This window comes from Lissotriton helveticus, chromosome 6 (genome assembly GCF_964261635.1).
Source record: "Lissotriton helveticus chromosome 6, aLisHel1.1, whole genome shotgun sequence".
In the NCBI taxonomy this organism is placed as follows: Eukaryota; Metazoa; Chordata; class Amphibia; order Caudata; family Salamandridae; genus Lissotriton; species Lissotriton helveticus.
This window is the reverse complement of record NC_136067.1, coordinates 1,407,812,661-1,407,830,473: the sequence shown is the minus strand read 5'-3', so window position 1 is coordinate 1,407,830,473 and position 17,813 is coordinate 1,407,812,661. Positions and strand designations below refer to the sequence as shown.

The window sequence follows — 17,813 nt, the reverse complement described above, 5'->3', positions numbered from 1 at the left end:
TGGAGCTCCAACATTCTCATTCAAGTGATGCTTTTGTTGGCGTTCTTCAGATCCAATACAGAATAAAGTACCCGGAAGAGTGCTGCAAAGCTAGCACTGGATGCTAGACAGCACTTGCAATTCAGCTGTGCATAAAAACCTTGACAAAAACACATTGCTTGAAGCCAGGATTACTCAATAATAGGGAACCTGAAGAAAACATCTTCTTGCTTACAAAGACAAAGAAACAATTAAGCAATGATCTGCATTACATGAAGATATGTCCAATCACTTGAGAATGAAAGACCAGATGCAGGCGTGTATCATATGTGGTGGAGTGTCCATGTGTCGATCTCCAAAAAATGTACTTCATGTTGTGCAAGCTGCATTCCTATATCGCTTCCTGTGGTCTGAGATGTATCAGTACACAGTTCCTCACAGAACAGGTGGTCTAGATTGTCAAAAACTGAAAGCAAGAGGCATTTGACAGCAGGAATATAAATCGTATATGAAGTCAATTTCGGCGATAATAAAGACAGGAGTTGGAGGTAGGTTTAAATATCAGTGATCATTTATAAACAAAAACTGATATACAAATGTATTGCGAACAGCTATGTTTTTTTTTAGGATAGCAAACAAAGATGAAAAACTCACAGATGTTCAGTTTGAAAAAGCAGAATTACATTGCATAAAACAAAAATGCAAAAAATAAACATTAAAAAGCATCTCTTTAAAAGTCTGTTAATGAAGACAACTGTATTCAACTTCCCGCTCTGTTGTAGAAGGTTCCTCGTCATACAGTCCCTCAATATGTCCAAACTGATTAGAAGAAAAATCTCCAGTTTCTCTGAACTATTGCGAACATTAAAAGTCACCTAAAATGTTTACATTCAATGTATGAGAAATTATATCCAACAGTGTGGTTTGGATGGTCTGACTTCCGCCATTTCAGATTCTTAGTTCAGTCCTGTGAAAATAAACACATTTGGTCAGAACAATCAACTTGTTTTGCTTCAACTTCAAGTGGAAGATTTACATAAACATATTTATACCAAAAGCATACTTTGCCATTGGGCATCTTGATCATAATTCGATAATGTTTTGCATTTCCTTTAGTAATAACCCAATGTATACTTCACCCAGTTCTTCAATTCACGTACAAACCAGAGTTTTCTACCTTTTCTTCTTTGCGACCGTCCTTTCTTTCTTCATCATTTTCCATCGATTCATCTTCATCTTCCACAAGCCCATCCCCTTGGTATTTGTCATGTGTCCATTTTGGACTGCTACCTGATTTTTTGAAGGTAAACCGTCCTCTGCCGCGTTGAAAAATGCCACGGCCTCTTCCTCTGTTGCCCCAATAATCAATACCATCATCCCGGTCGTCATGCTGTAATACATAATTGACAAACAGGCAAATTCAGCACTAACGCCAAGTTTCACATATCAGTTCCACTATACCACTATGAAAAAGCATTGTCGTCATGTTGGAATCTAATAGCTGGAGCACATTCTGAAAGACATTATTGGTCAACGAAACAGACAAGTGGGTTAAACTACAGGAGACAGGCGAAACCTTTTGCTCCCAAACACCTTTGCTAATCTAGTGCATAGATGTGGGTTTTATCAAAAACTCCAGTATTTTGCATTTAAAAGGAAAACTTTAACCTCTACTAGGTTCAACCATCTATGCGCTTTTTACAAGAAGATTCCAACAAAGAGAGGGTCCGGACACTACTCTTACTAAATTCGCTGCAGAAGTAGGATATTTCCCCCTCAAATCTACTAGAACAAGAAAAGCTGGAGTTCTAAAAATATATGAGTGGTGTCAGAGCAAGCCAAGCTCCGAAAAGGGTGTAGAGCACAGGCTTAGTTATCACTTGGTCGACAACTGACTAAAATGCAAGAGGCCTGGAACTATGGTGAAGAGTAGTGATAGTGGGGGTGCCTCCTCCAACCATATAGGCTGTGTTCATGAGTGGTGAGAGCCCTAGAACATCAATTGCTGTCTGGCTAAAGAATCTAATGCAATTCACCTGGAAGTGTGTTCCACTTTCCGCTGGCAGTAATGGAAGATTTAGCCCCCAACCTTCTGCCTAATAACCTACAGTGTTTTCGTGCCAATCTCAAGGTTTTTGCACTGTCACAATTACTGTGCGTGCTGCCAAAGAACTTATTTACCTTCGGGAATGTTCTCTCTGGTGGATACACTATGTAACTACAGACTTCTCACCTTGTAATACCCACAGGCACCAGTCAAGCTCTGGACATTTTTCTCAGCACTGCTCCGACACGCCAGCAGGTGGCATCATGCAGCTCCGCATCAACCATTTCCCACCTCAGTAATGACACCGGAGACACACACATGAGCCATCTCTGTGCGCTGACGTCAGTTTCTTGCTGGTCTCTGTCCAAGGTGCCAGGCGTAGAGCTTAATAATTGATCAGATATAACTGTGTGCAGATCCCTAAATGTTGACTTTTTTTAAAAAAATAGATGGATTAAAGAGTTCATCACATAGAAAGGGGAGATGGGAGTGCCGTGAGGAATCTGAAGTTCGGTAAGAGTATCCACCAGAAACATGGTTACCAAAAGGTAACTAACTTGTTCTTCTGGGGAATACTTTTAACCAGATTCTGCACCTTGTGAATAGATACCTAAGCAATACCTCTTAAGGTGGACTCAAAGAAAAAAGTCCTGCAGAAGCGAATGGCTAAGGGGCCACCCTGCTGGACCTGGCCACGAAAGCACTAGCGGTTCAAAAATGCATGAACTGACGCCCATGCTGCACCCTGACAGATGTGCAAAACAGATACTCCGTGTACCAAAGAAGCGGTAGCATTCTTTGCCCTGGTCTAATGAGCCCTTAGATGTTCCGGAGGCTGCTTCTTGGCTAATGAATAGGAGATCTGATAAAGAGAACTACTAGCCCACTCAGCAATAAGTTGAAGAACAAGCTACCGCAGCAACTTTTCTGGTACTCTAACTGCAAATTCCTCGCCTTTTAAATACCTCGAGGAGTCAGGCTGGGTCCCGAAACGTTTGCACAACAATTCCCTCCAGCACTGGCAAGTGGTTTTGTGCTATGTTGTGATCTTGTGCCGCTCCCTCTCAACCGGACATGACGCAGGACCAATATATATGTGTCATTTGCTCATGCTGGTGTCACTTTATTTCTGTACTCCGCCAACAGACATGAAGCTTTAACAATCCATCATAGAACCAGTGTGCAGACTTTCAGTATTTGAAACTTATAACCAACAGATTGCTAAGAGGCCATTCCACAGATTGGGGGCAGGCGAGGAATCTGAAGTTAGATAGAGTCTCTACCTGAAAAGACGTTACTTAAGGTATGCAAATTGTTTTTCTTCTACAGCCTTCTGATAGCAGATGCCTCGTCTTTTGAATAGATACCAAAGCAGTACCTCCCAAGTTGTGGGGTCTGTGGAATGACAGACCAGAAAATCCTAAAGGCAAAATGCCAATCAAGCAGCACCCGACTATCCAGGCAGTAGTGTTTAGTGAGCGTATGGACGAAACAAACATAGCATCCTGGCAGATGTCAAAGACTGGCACACCTCGCTCTAGCAACACAGTCGCAGTCTTGCTCTGGTAGAGTGAGAACACAAGCCCTCAGAGGGCTGTTTTCTGACCAGCTCATAACTGATCTTCATAAACTGCCTACTGGGTTCCGAAAGAATGACCGGATTTACAATTGGTCAGTGACGTTGGTATGGCGCCAGTAACGGAGCCAGCAGCATCAGTTTAATCATGGTGTCAGACGCACTGCCACAGAAGGTATTGCCGGATTCAATGGACCCGAACCAGACATGGTTAACAGCTTTGAAAAGAGGTCCAAAGGCACAGCTGTACAATTAACCATCAAAAGAAAGGGAGGTTCCCCAAAGTGATGTATATCAGGGAGGGGGAAATTCAGTAGGAAGAAGAAAGTCCCTGTTAGAGTGTTGCAGACTAGGATCGCTGGAGGGACAACTCAAGGAAGGTGGGAAAGTGTATCCTCTATTACAGTGAGATCTATCAAAAAACAATCTACCTGGCTCTATGACCTATGCAGTACACTATAACCAAAACAGTAACTGACAATGATACAAACAAAATTATAAAAATACGAAAAGTTTAATATAAGCCTCCCAACTGGGTCACATTCTAAAACATAATTCAGACATTTAAAATAACATTTCGGATAGCATCAATTATTAAAAGGTTGCAGTCAAAAAACTATAAAAAAAGTCGACGCGGCGTTTCGGTGTCACTTAATCTTGGCACCTTCATCAGGACTTTAAATCATTTGACTCCGTATCTATAAGTAAATGACACTGTTTTAGTAAACTTGTGTACTGCATGTTATACAAATACTCATTATTTACCTAATTGTTATCTAGACTTTACATAAAAAGCTGATTTTGCCTAATGCATGTAACTGTCTTGTTGTGATCTACCTTAATGGTTAACTATTTCTAGTCATGAATTTCGTATCAAAAGACCAGGGAGTTAGCAACACGGCAATCATTATTATTAGACATATAGCTTACTGCATGCATGTGTTTTTGCTATTTGCTCTCTCTCCCTCATATGAGAGGCCCTCATGAATTATATTGGTGTAATATAAAATTGTACATCTTGTCTATTATAAAACATTGCACATAATGTTTGTCGAATGTTTTAATGAAACAATATGTGATATATTACTAATTCACTATCTGCTAGTCAGTAAACATGTTGATGCCAGTTATGAATTATATATAGTGGAAAGAGTATAACACTGTCATTAAATGTTTAGATTTTTTGCTATGACGATTGTAGTTAGTTTCCCAAATTAAGATGGCCGCTATGTTCGTCAAGTACGGGGTGCCTGAGCCAATGGGCACCCAAATCAGATTATAAATAAACCCCAGTAACTATCAGCTGCCAACAGGAGTCACACACTTCGTTTTTAGATAGGACTAATCGAATTGAAAAAAAGATTATGTTTTGCATTGACCGGGATACACGATGACAATCCGATTTAGCTTCCCAAACCAAGATGGCCGCCATGTCTGTAAAGCACGGGGTGACAGAGTCAATGGGGCAGCTTAATTAGATTATAATGAATTAAACCCTAGTAACGATTAGCTGCCAACAATAGGCACATACTTCGTCTCTATACCGGACTATTTGAATCGAAAAAGATTACGTTTTGTATTAACCGAGATAGTTATAATTACTTCCGGTTCCTCGGAATGAAGTAACCGACCGGGGCCCGAATTGTACATATATCGTTACACAAAGAGGTATAAACATTATTTGTTAGTCCTCTTCGAAATATATGGACTGAATAATTAGAAATCAAGCATTTAAGTCCTTTCGAATCTCGGACATCGAAACTAAATTAACTTCCGGGTTACGGGAGGTAGCGACAGTATATAAACGCGGTCCCTTTCATCGTCTGTTTCACTTCGCATCGACATGAGGGAAACAGCACGGAGAGACAGGGAGGCCGACTACTGAATAGAAGGTACGTGAAATGAAGGGTCTGCTCTTTAGAATTTCAGTTAGCGTTATTAATCTATCAAGGGGTGGTAATTAAACTATAGCCCTTTGTAACATCAGAGCCTGTGGAGTCGGTCAGTAATTCTGACAGTTACTCCGAATTTTCGGTTTCTAGATTAATTGGGGACTGGATTCAACCTTTGTGCACACTGCCTATGCATCTACTATTATCAAGAAGTAGGCACTTGATTATTAACTTGGTTATAGTAAATCACTGAAGATAGTACAATTAGTTTCCCTTTTTATATCCATAGCCATTTTTTAAGTGACGGTGGAATACAATCCTGAACAGCGGGATACTTTATCCTAACCGCATCTAAAGATCATACACCAAGGATATCTTCAAGATAGCTGGTGAGTTGTTAATGATAGGTCATTATTTAAAGTTAAGAGACCGTTAGGTCCCATCATCGGTTATTTCTAGATATGCGACCTATGAAATATGACCCCCCTTCTTTATACCTAGATCATTATAGCTGCCTGAAAATCCACTTCGATCTCTAACGGTGGTCTCTCCGTGCACATTTAGAAAAACAAGTTCCATCATTAAGGTAATAGCACTGAGGAGAAGGTGACTTATGGGGTTATTTGGGCACCTGTGAGAAACCATAGGTCAATTTTGGTTAATGTATTCCCTACAGAGTTACTTTATGTGAATAAAAGAACCGGACGAATAAAAGAACCGGGCACAATCATTGATTATACTTGCTTCAAGGTGGATAGTAATTGAAAAAGCTGCCCCAACCTAAGATACAGGTAGATATATCCACTCTGCAACGGCAAAAATATTAGTGTGGAAACAACTTAGTCCAATGTATTCATGACTAGTAGTACCATCCTGTCGCTCTAATAGTAAAATGAGTATAGACTTGGGAACAGAGGGAGGTGTGAGTAGATTGACAGCTTTTTATGTAAAGTCTAGATAACAATTAGGTAAATAATGAGTATTTGTATAACATGCAGTACACAAGTTTACTAAAACAGTGTCATTTACTTATAGATACGGAGTCAAATGATTTAAAGTCCTGATGAAGGTGCCAAGATTAAGTGACACCGAAACGCCGCGTCGACTTTTTTTATAGTTTTTTGACTGCAACCTTTTAATAATTGATGCTATCCGAAATGTTATTTTAAATGTCTGAATTATGTTTTAGAATGTGACCCAGTTGGGAGGCTTATATTAAACTTTTCGTATTTTTATAATTTTGTTTGTATCATTGTCAGTTACTGTTTTGGTTATAGTGTACTGCATAGGTCATAGAGCCAGGTAGATTGTTTTTTGATAGATCTCACTGTAATAGAGGATACACTTTCCCACCTTCCTTGAGTTGTCCCTCCAGCGATCCTAGTCTGCAACACTCTAACAGGGACTTTCTTCTTCCTACCAAAGGCACAGCTGCCATCAAAAAACGATCAGTTTACGCATGAGTAACCAGAGATCTCCTCAGATCCGTGGAGGCTGACGCCACCCCAAACGGATCCGGAACAGCACTAAAGAACACGTTCATAGCTTTTTTCAGCTGCTGCAGCTGATATGGCATCGCAACCAGATCTGCCGGAAGGCGCAACAGAAAAGATGCTATATCCAGCCCAGCAATGGGAGTAGCGTCTTTGTCAGAGGTGCTAGGTGCGTCATGCGACTCCGAATGGTTCAATCGGCATGACCTAGGACAGCCATGTTTAGATTTTTTAATGGATCCGTTTGAACTTTATTGATTTAGAGGAAGGTCGCTCTTGTGAATGGCCTCAAGAAGAACAGCGAGCCCTTGCTGTTGTTCTCGAATGGGACAACCGCACCACAGACGACTGAGAACATGTCTTCAACGTACTCATCTACTGATTGCAAGCTTCGTCTCAAGGTCACGGATGTCCTTCTTGTGCATCTTGGCCTACGACGAACATGAATGCAAATTGTGGCCAGTATCAAGGCACCACAAGCAGATATCACGTGAAAACGAAATCGGCAACTGTCTGACACTTCCAACGCTTAAACCCAGCACACCAAAAAGCATGATTTTTAAATAAAATTGCCAAACTTGCACAACAACAGTTAAAGCTTCGGATCGATGCCGGTTGGCTCACAAAATAACAGACACTAGCGCTAGTAGGCGACATATGTACACTGGTCCCGACGTCCCATCCACACGAGGTGGAGCGACATGTGGTGATGACATCACATAACACCACCTGCTGGCACTGGAGGGAATTGGTATGGAAAAGTTTCTCGATCCAGACTAACACCTGGAGGTTTTCAAAGGTGAGGATGGGATGTATTATATGGTGCGGTAGTGCAACCTCACTGTGTAATACACTTACCAAACCCTTTAGGACCTTTGGGTTTTGTCGGTCAAACCCTCAGTTCAATCCTGGGTAGATGGGCACTGAGCAGTATGGTTTACATAGAGCAAAAAGTGTTTATACAACACCAAAGGAATTGAAGAAGAAATCGACACGACACTGAAGAAATCCAACACCAATTTATACCAAGCATTTGCAAGGCAATAGGTCTCGCAGTTGTGAGAGTTTGCGCTATTGGCATTGTAAATGGCAATGCCTTTTATTCACTTGTTGCTTTTTAAAACATAAATAAAAGGCATTGCCATTTCCAATGCCAAATGCTTAAACCCTCTCAAATGCAACACCTATTGCATTGCAAATGCTCGTTTCTCATATAATGGCTATGAGGTTAGCCCCGACCCGATTTCTGTGGCTTGCGAGAACGGAAGGGGGACAGGAGATGTGCACATCGCGTGTCGTGCGTGTTTACGAGCGCGTTCACGACCTCCATTCGCCCTGCGCGTGCCCATCTCCTGTCTCCCTTCCGAGGCAAGTCAGGAACAATAGATCTTGCTGGCGACAGCGCTTCGCGCTGCGTCGCCAGGTGCGAGACCTAAAAATAGGATGCATTTTTATAAGAATTCTGACACTAGAATGAAAAGATCCACCGGAGGGTTCCAGAGATATAGATTTTACAAGCAATAATAAATCAGTGCAATTTCACAAAACTGCGAACATGCCTTGGCAAAGTCAAGGAATTGGATACTTAGAAACTTTTTAAAAGAAAACTTAATTAAGTGTCTTTCAATGCGGTCAGTAAGAAGAACCTGGGGTGCCCAACAATGGGAAGGAGCTTGTCAGGGGGACGAGCAAGGTCCTCAAGAAAAGTTATCTTCATAGGAGAAGCAGTCCATCAACAGTTCCAGGCGCTTTATCCATGTTGCAATAGACTCCTTTGAGTGGTCCTGATGCAAGGGATAAAGGATGCTCTATGGATGCTGTGGATGCGACATGGTTTTCCTGCAGGAATTCCTCGGTCCACAAAGATGGTGAGGGGGTCCTGGTTGCAGGGTCAACGTCCCATGAAGTCCTCTCCGATCTGGCCGAAGTACAGTCGCCATTGGCCTGTCAGTCGCCTGTTGTTGCGGTCACAGGCCAATCCTGCCCGAGACTATAACTTGCCTCCTGAGGGTCCCAGCAACACGTTTGGCTACCAGCTTTCCCCATCAGGCTTCTTCAGCTGTTGTGTCCCTGTGCTGCTAACTGGAGGACAGTCAACTAGCCATTGGGAGTGCTTTTGGTTTGAATGGGCTCTGGAGACTACTTCTTCCTGAGCAGGAAACCGTCCCTCCTTCAATAGCCACAAGGTGCATCAGATTCTTTCCTTGTGTGTGCATCCTCTCTTAGCTGGTCCCTTGGTACAGCAGGGCAGTCCTTCAGTACTTCTTCTGAGTCTGTCATGGTCTAAGGTCTGGGTGCCAGGGGTGCCCCCTGGATGCTCAGAAAGTACCCTCAGGGAATAATGCAGTCGGTAGCCAATGGGCTACAAGGCTCCCCCCCACCTAGTAACCACTTCCTACCAAGTGTGTGGAATCTGGCTATCCCAGGACGCACCATGCTGGCCACTCCGAATTCAGTGAAACGCCTCTCCTGGAGTACAGACCTCCCAAGCCCACCCCCGGGGGTGTGGCTACCTCAGGTCTACACACCCTTGGGAAAATCGCGTTGGCAACTGTTTTCCACTCTCTACTCCCTGTGCCAGCCTGTCTACCTCAACAATGGGGCAGCCCTCACTCTTGGTGTCCCACATCTGCACTTCAAAGGCTGCTTCAACTGCGAAGCCTGACTTTTGGGGGCTAACACCTGGGTGGCTTCATGGAGGAGGGAGGCAACACCTCCCTGGCCTGCCATCCCATTTTGTTCTCCCTCCTCAGAGTCGTTAGCACGTCTCTCCAGGAGGGCAGAAAGCAGTCTTGTGGAGCAGGCTACGTGTGCCCGGATAGGCACAGGAGTTTTAAAGTCAACAAAGCACACAGCACCAAGTTAAATTAATTTCGACTTGAAATGCAACTCAGGCTTAATGTAATGAGTTGTTTGACATCTTGGGGTGTCCACTTTGGTGGCACCGTTCTGGAGTTAGCACAGCTGAGGGGTTCCGTATGTAAACCTGAGCTCGCTAATTGGGTGACCAAGTCTTTGCACAGTAAAACAGTAGTTGTGCGTAAAGTATATTTTATGCCTGTTTCATATGTTGCACCCTGACTTTAAGCTCAGCAGGCCTGCCAGAGGGGTGACTTTGCCATTGCTTTCAATGGCAAAGTCGGGCTAGCAGTGTACGACTGCTCTAAGAGTGTGCAGTGGCGGACGGGAGGACTTGGCTTTACTTGGGGAAACTCCATGGAGGCACAAACAATGCTGCAAGACCGCTAACTTATATGCCCTGGGTACCAGAGTACCATTTGATAGGGACTGGCAGGTAAGTTAGCGACTTCCAATTGGGTATAGCCAATTCGACATACACTTTTAGGGCCAAGGCACTAGCACTGAGGTCTGGTTAGCAGGCCCAGTGCACTCAGTCGAAAAGACAACAGCATCAGTCGAAAAACGTGGAGTGACCATAGAAAAAGACGCATTTCCTTACAAATCTGCTGTTAGAAGTCTCTATCAGAGGTTATCTTCATGAGAAAGACTGGTTTGAGAGTGAGTAGATTAATTTCCTACTGCAGCATTACAAAGGCTAAAGTGGAAACATATGAACCACAAATTTAAGAAAGCGCATCACAACAGGTGATTAAAATAAATAAGGTCGGTCTGGTAAAGGCAAAAGGCCAAAAAGGGTAGACATGTAGCCTTTAACAAATGCCCACACAAATCCTTGCTGAACTAAACACAGCAAAAAAAGCAAAACATCCAACAACTGCCTGTAATGGGCCTTCATGGCAGGATTTACACCAGGTCACAAACATGTCAACATCCAGTATAAACAGTTTTCGTAGATGTATGGCTGGCCACTAGAATGATGTACACTATTTTGGAAGGAAGATTAAACGCAGTCATCTCTCGCAACTCAATCTTTACATATTAAGGTGTATATTGGCCAGGCCTGGGGACAGGACCTTGCTCTGCTGATGTGGCAAAAGATCATCCAAGGGGAAGCCTGCTCGGAGGACATCTACACATGCCCAGAAGTTCAGTGTGCCATACTCTCCAGGCCCAATCTAGAGCTACCAAGATGACTTTGGCACAGAATGCTCAGAATCTTCTTAAAAAATCTGGGCAGGAGAGGCAGAGGTGGGAAGGCATACAGAAGTCCCAAGCTCCACTCTAGGCATGTGGAATGCATCCTTCGAGAGAGGTTTCTGAAATCTGCAGCGCAAAACAGTGGTCAAAATGGAACTTTATCTGCGGTAGGGAATGGACCGAGCCAACTGTCTCCCCACTGCTGTAAAACGCCCCATCCCTGGGGTGTATTTGCCATTTATGATCGGCTAGGCATCTGCTGCTCAGTTTGTCGACTCTGCTAAGAGTCTGCCAGGTGGTTCATGAACAGGAAGATACCCTACTGATCAATTTTCTGAGGGGCAGGTCCTCCTGGCACAGGGCCTGAGACCTTGTCCCGCCCTGCTTGTTGTAGTGCCACATGGTGTTGGAGTTATCTGTGAAGAAATGGAACAGCTTCCCTTTCATGGATGATAGGAAGACCTTCAACACCAAGTGAATGGCCCGAAAGCACAACAGATTTATGAGGTGGTGGATCTCTGCCGGAAACCAGAGTCCACTGGTCTCCAAATCTCCCAGATGACCTTTCCAACCCAACAGGGACGTGTCCGTCACCACCGTCAGCTCTGTGTGGGGTAGGGAGAGGCATATGCCATTGGTCAAACTGAGGTGGAGCAGCCACTACTGCAGGTCTTTTGCAGTTTCCTCCAAAACCTGTATGGAGTCTGACAAGTGTTTCCTTGGTGCTGAGACAACTGCAACTTCAGATCCCAATGCAGAGCCAGCATGTGCCACCTGGTGCAGTAGACAAGCATGATGCAGGACTCCAGAAGTCTTGCAGCTACTTTCACTGAGACCCAGCACTGAGGTTGAAACATCAGGATTGTACCTTGAATAACCTGGGTTCGTTGAACCAGAGTGAAGGCACAAAACGTCATCATATTCTAGAATGGACGGCAGCCTCTGCCAAGGAGAAAGTGTAACTTTGACACATTGAACTAGAAACCCAAAGTTGTGAGGAGGTTGTCCACGCCTGACACTGGTGAACCAGTCTTTTGCAGCCGGTCATCGAGGTAGGGGAAGACTGGTATCCCCAACCTTCGGAGATGTGCTGCAGCCACCACAATCACTTTTGTGATCATCAGAAGGGCACTGGTAAGGCTGAAGGGGAGAATCAAAAACTAAAAATGCTCCTGACTCACCTAGATCTGCAGGTAATGCTGTGGGACTGCAGGACGGGAATGTGAAAATAAAATAGGTGTTCTTTAGGTCCAGCGCTGTGGGTGCCTGGTCTGAAAACGCAAAATCTAAAGCGACACCATCTGGTCTAGATTATGTGAATGTATTAGTATAACACTAATACCAGCTCAAGCTTCAGCGACTAGTAATTAGGTATCTTTGTAGAGCTTAACTTCGGATGGTATGGGAAGAGTAGGGAATGAGATATGTTCTCGTTCTGGCATCTGCAATAGCATCTCACGACTGCATCTGTGATGGAAGTGTGCACCTATTAACAAATGCTGTCTATCTCCCAGGAAGGCATAGTCACACGTATAATGAATGTACATCGGTTTGCCCTACATGAGAAAAGAACTGTTGGGTAAATTTCCATTCCATTCCAATAGAGTGGCCATATGCTACTGAGTATAACCTAAGGCAGTTTGGAAGCAGAAGGGGTAGTACTGAGTAGTGTGCTGCCCCATATGGCCTGGAGGTTGTCAGCTGGATCCGAGACTCTGGCCTCCAAAGTACCGGGGAGTCTGTAGCTGCAATGATGAGGCTTTGGCATTGTCTTTGAGCCACCCCCCCTCCTGAAGCCTCAAAAGTGGTGTAACTGCTGGGTATTCCTCACAGTGCAGACAGGTTAAGGGAGCGTGCTATGACCCGGTTTACTTGAAGCACTTCAGAGCAGAGCCTGCTTTATCTCTAAAGTGATGGGTACTATCAAATGGAGTATCCATCAGTGACGCTTGAGTCTCGCAGGAAACATGTGGATCTTATTCATGCATGGTGCTAAAGCATCACACAGCTACTGGCTGCCCTGATGAAGCAGTCAGTGTTGTCCAACACAGAGTGGATGAAGTACTTCACTGAGTCTTGATCGTATTGAATGATCTGTGCAAAGTTGGCACTGTATTTTTCATGAACAATCAGCAAGATCTCGCTGTGCAAATTCCATAACGCATGTGAGAATGCAGCTGGCATTTACAGACTGAAGGGTGATACTGGCAGAGGATAACATTCCCTTCCAGAATGCCTCCATAGATTTTGATTTGCTTTTGGTGGGCATAGTAGGGAATGAATTAAAGTTCAGCTAACTTGTTGACACCCAGATCAAACTTTCAGATGTAGAGTGTTGTGTGAAGAAAGCTGGGTCAACAGAGCAAGACTGTCTTCTGGCTATTTGCCTATTTATGAGCGGACAAGAGAAAGGTCTGGCCCAAGGGCCCATTAGTCAGGGCCACTGAATTTATGAGATTGTGTGGCAGCGACGTATTTTGCATAGTTATGGATCTGCTGCATTCATCATCTGCCCACACAATCTGTAGATGTTAACCCAAAAAATAGTTCTAGCTCAAACGGTTCAAAAGTTAATAAAATCACAGCGACACGCGTTGCCGTGCAGCAGCAGGTTCTTTGCAAAGGTTAACTTCTCACCTTACTCTTGCATTTTGCAATGTTTGGGAGTTAAACTGAGGTGAAACCTATGCCTTAACAGTGTTAACTTTAAAAATGATAAAATAATGACGCAATACTATAAAAAAAATCTGGCACATTACACATATAATTTATCGCCACATAATTTAGTTAACCCTGCTGCATAATTTGTCCCTTTCCAGCTGCATAATTCCTGTGGCGCTGCCATAAGTATGTCCATCAGGGCTTTGTTGAAAGAAAGAATAAATTCCATGACATCCTTTCCAGGTTGCCGAACTTTCGTCAGGACATAGGGCTTGACCTCCACGGACAGGAGCTGCAGGCCTAACTCTTCGGCAGCCTGTCAGATAACCATTTCAAGAGAGGATGGTTTCTTTTTAAAAAGACTGATTAAGGGGGTGTGGGGAATTGGCTGGCTCCCATTAAGGTGCTCCGACCAACCGGAACATTTTGAGTAATCCTCTGACCATGGGATCACCATTGGAGACTTTCTAGCGGCACAGCCATTAGAGAGTGAGGGGCATTGATAGATCACCTACCCGTCCCGATATTCTTCTGGCAGGAGTACTACAGGGGATGCAGCCTAGTTCTTCTTTAGGCTTCGGATGGAGTTGTAACCTTTGCTGCACAGTCCCCTCAGCCGCCTTCCAATGGAGAAGACAAAGGGAGAGGTCACCGGGACTCCCTGTGATTCTGGAACCACCATCAACTAGGATTAGAAGTCCATCCTGTTTTTATAAGAAAAGGTGTATCTATGAGAGCGATAGACGACCAAGGGTCTCCAGATTACCCGATGTGGATGGGTCCTTCACCCCATAGAAAAGTGGAGACATCTGCAGCAGCGGTCTCCCATTCTTCAGCAATGGACCGGCAAATGTACTATGGTTCGTAATATGGGTAAGCATGGGGAAATTGAGGCACCACATTGCTCATAAGTGTTTGGGATCTGGATTTAACTGTGTGTTACAGCTGCCTACTGATACTGCCTAGAGATTACTGGCCCTTGACTCTGGCAGGCTAGTTTCAGGAGGGGGGGCGCGGGGGGTTATGGGGTTGTTGGTTAACTCTGTTGCCCATCCTTGAGAGGAACAGATACTAGACTACATATATGAAAGTTGAACACTGATCCTTGGAACATCTGGTCTTCCCTGTCCTATGTATAGCTGCATACCTCTCTGATCTAGGGATAGACATATGGGCATTTTGTTTCTACCATTGCCAGAAGGTATTGTCCGACTTGACCGGTAAGTTGCCCATGTAAGGCTTTATCAGCACAGTTAGGGTTGGTTCAGAGTCTCTCCTCCATCCCCAGAGAACTGGAAAGGCAGCTATACCTGTGGGGGCTTATGTCCCCTTGAAACCTTTTGCAATCCCTGCACTGACCTCTACTTGGAGCGTGTGGCACAATTTGTCGGACTCTGTAGTGGGCAGCTGAAATGTCGCCACCCCAGCCCCTCTTGACTATACCCTCACTAATGGCACAAATTTCCAAAGGGAAAGTGATGCACCAGCTCCTCTTCACTAATGCTGTGCCTGGCAAATCAAAACAACTCTCGTCCGACACTGGAAAAGCAAATCGAGTTGACAGCATTTAAGGCTACTTTGGACATGAGGGTATTAAATCTACGGGTAACAAACTGATATCCATATGGAGTTATATTGGTACATTAATTACGTAAGTGGCTGGATGCAACTGACCGCAGGATGGACACTTTGGAAGACCGAGTGACTACACTGAAAACTGGCCCTGGTGTTAGTAGGGAGTTCCGGCTCTTTCGCAGGAAGCTGGTTCTGCACAAGGGAAGATGCACAGCACAAAACTCCTAGGGCGATCGTGTGCCTTCTGTACCACCAGCAGTCCCGACAGATTATCATGATGGCAATGTGTCATAACGGGCCCTTACTGTATAAAGATATCAGGAGACATTTTGCAGTGGAATTTATTCATGACACTAATTCATCGAAAAATATTCTTGCAGCTGCAACAGACATTCTGGAAACTGGACATCTGCTGTGTCTGATTGGAACACCAATGCTGCTCACAATCCATGGTGTAAAAGGGAATTAGAAGACCCCGAAGACTTGGAACAATTTCTAGCATCGCCAGGCATGACAGATCTGGACATCTCGAAAACAGCTCAATGGCCAGGATGGCCGAGGACCGGATCCTCATCCAGATCGTGGACATGTTTGTAAAGATACCAACTTTGACCGCCGGAGATTAGAAACTGTGCTGAAAAAATGGAAGGCTTGGGACCCTGGGGCGCCTGCCTCAGACACTGGACCAGTCTAATACTTGGACATTCTTGGCCTGACTTTAACACTGTCTATGAAAAATTTGCTTCCTAGAGTCTACATTGAAATCCTATGGGACTGGACTGGGGTGGGGGATGTTAGTCTTTCTATGCACCAGTCTGTTATTTGTTGTTGTACTGTACTTCATTCCTGGACACAGTTGTACACAAGCCGTTGCATACCAGATGCTGCACACATCCGACCATTCTACCCACATACTCACAAGTGCACCTTTGGCCCCTTAATATTAAGGGTGCTGAAACTTGCACTAGAGAAGTGTCTCACCTACTAACTACCTGTTAGTAGGTGGATGCCCCATTAGGCATGGCGTCTCTACGATGACATGACCCAAATACCTTCGAATACTTTCCCATGATGACAATGACTTGATTCATTTTATTAAGAGGAAATATACTCTTAAGAACAGTGCTTCTAAAGCCTCTGATGTAGTATTATTGCAGGAGACTTATCAGGACCAGAGTTTGATATGCCGAGGAAAGACTAGATTGGTATGGTGATCAGCAGCAGTCTCATTAGGGATCACCATGATACTCCTCCTTGTCCAGGACTTCTTTTTTCCCCCCAATGAAATGTGGGATGGCCACTTGCCTGCACAAGGCATTCCAAAATACTGTATGAAAAACAAGAGACAGACCCGCGTGGTTTTTGTTAAATTGAAAACACTGGAAAAGACTGTGATAGTACGGTCCATACAGGTCCCTAATCAGGACAGGGTTCCTTTCCTACTTGTCCAGGGTTCTGACGGAGTTTGGTAATGTCAAGGTGGTGGTAGGTGGGGATTGGAACTTGTTGATGGACCCCTACCTACTTAGGTCTGGACCGCCCTGACAAAGCCAATGCTCGTGATCGGGCACACTGTGCGGGATCATGGCTTGATGGATCTTTAGCGGTACAAAAGGGGGTGGTGATGGACGGAGCATCTGAATCAATCAAACACTCACACCCAGTCAAAAGATCTGGGTTTAATCCATCACCGTTCTTTAGCCCACTATGCCACCCCAGTTCAGACATGGCTATATGCAAATCAGTCTGACCCTGTGCCTCATGGGAACAGTCCAGCCCGAACTGCCAAGCCATGCCTTCCCTGGACCGGAAACAAGCTTCCGAGGACCGGTTTCTGGCATTCTAGCCGCCTTCAGCCCGGCTTGTTTGAATCCAGTGGCAAAGTGAGCAAGGGACTCACGTCTGAGCATACCCTGCCACACTTATGGCGTCCAAAAGCGGTACAAAACAGTCTGTTTTTTTGATTAAATTTTGACTTATTTTATGTATAATTATGTATGAGTTTTTTTAAAAAAAATTCTTTTTAAAATTCGTGATAACATGTTAGATTGTAACCCCAGTGGGAGGTAAATAAATCATTCATGATTATTTTTTTAACAAGACTCAAAACTTTTCTGCTTGATATAATTGAGTGTGTTTACAAGTTCATCCATATTGTGTATAATTGTGTGACCTAGCAGGGGCATCTAGATAATACAGTGATTGGCAAATTAGAGACCCTATTACCCAGACCACTTCCAGTAGTACTTACACCAACCATTGGCTTCCTTGAAGACAGGGTATGTTTGATATTTCTACTGTTTGAACCCCCCTCCCTGTACAAAAGCAGGGGTACCTCCAAACTTTTTTCCGGTCCAGGGAAGACATGGCTTGGCAGTTCGGGCTGGACTGTTCCCATGAGGCACAGGGTCAGACTGATTTGCATATAGCCATGTCTGAACTGGGGTGGCCGAGTGAGCTAAAGAATGGTGATGGATTAAACCCAGATCAGTTGACTGGGGGTGAGTGTTTGATTTGCTCAAACGCTCCGT

At 44.3% G+C, this 17,813-nt stretch overlaps 1 protein-coding gene across 9 annotated transcripts in view; it reads right to left on the bottom strand.

Moving 5' to 3' along the window:
* Window positions 1–528: 528 nt before the first annotated feature.
* The window catches only part of BCLAF1 (BCL2 associated transcription factor 1), a 366,498-nt gene continuing 349,213 nt past the window's right edge, over window positions 529–17,813 (bottom strand). For 7 of the 9 annotated variants that reach the window (XR_013596232.1, XM_078649194.1, XM_078649198.1 and 4 more), the window contains 2 exons: window positions 1,157–1,369; window positions 529–946 (listed from right to left, as the gene is read on the bottom strand). Coding sequence is in view for 8 of the 9 variants with exons in the window: in XM_078649194.1 (XP_078505320.1) it covers window positions 941–946; window positions 1,157–1,369 (219 nt within the window). In the remaining variant the exon portion in view is untranslated. The remainder of the gene's footprint in view (window positions 947–1,156; window positions 1,370–17,813) is intronic. The other 2 variants (XM_078649197.1, XM_078649199.1) reach the window with 1 other exon arrangement.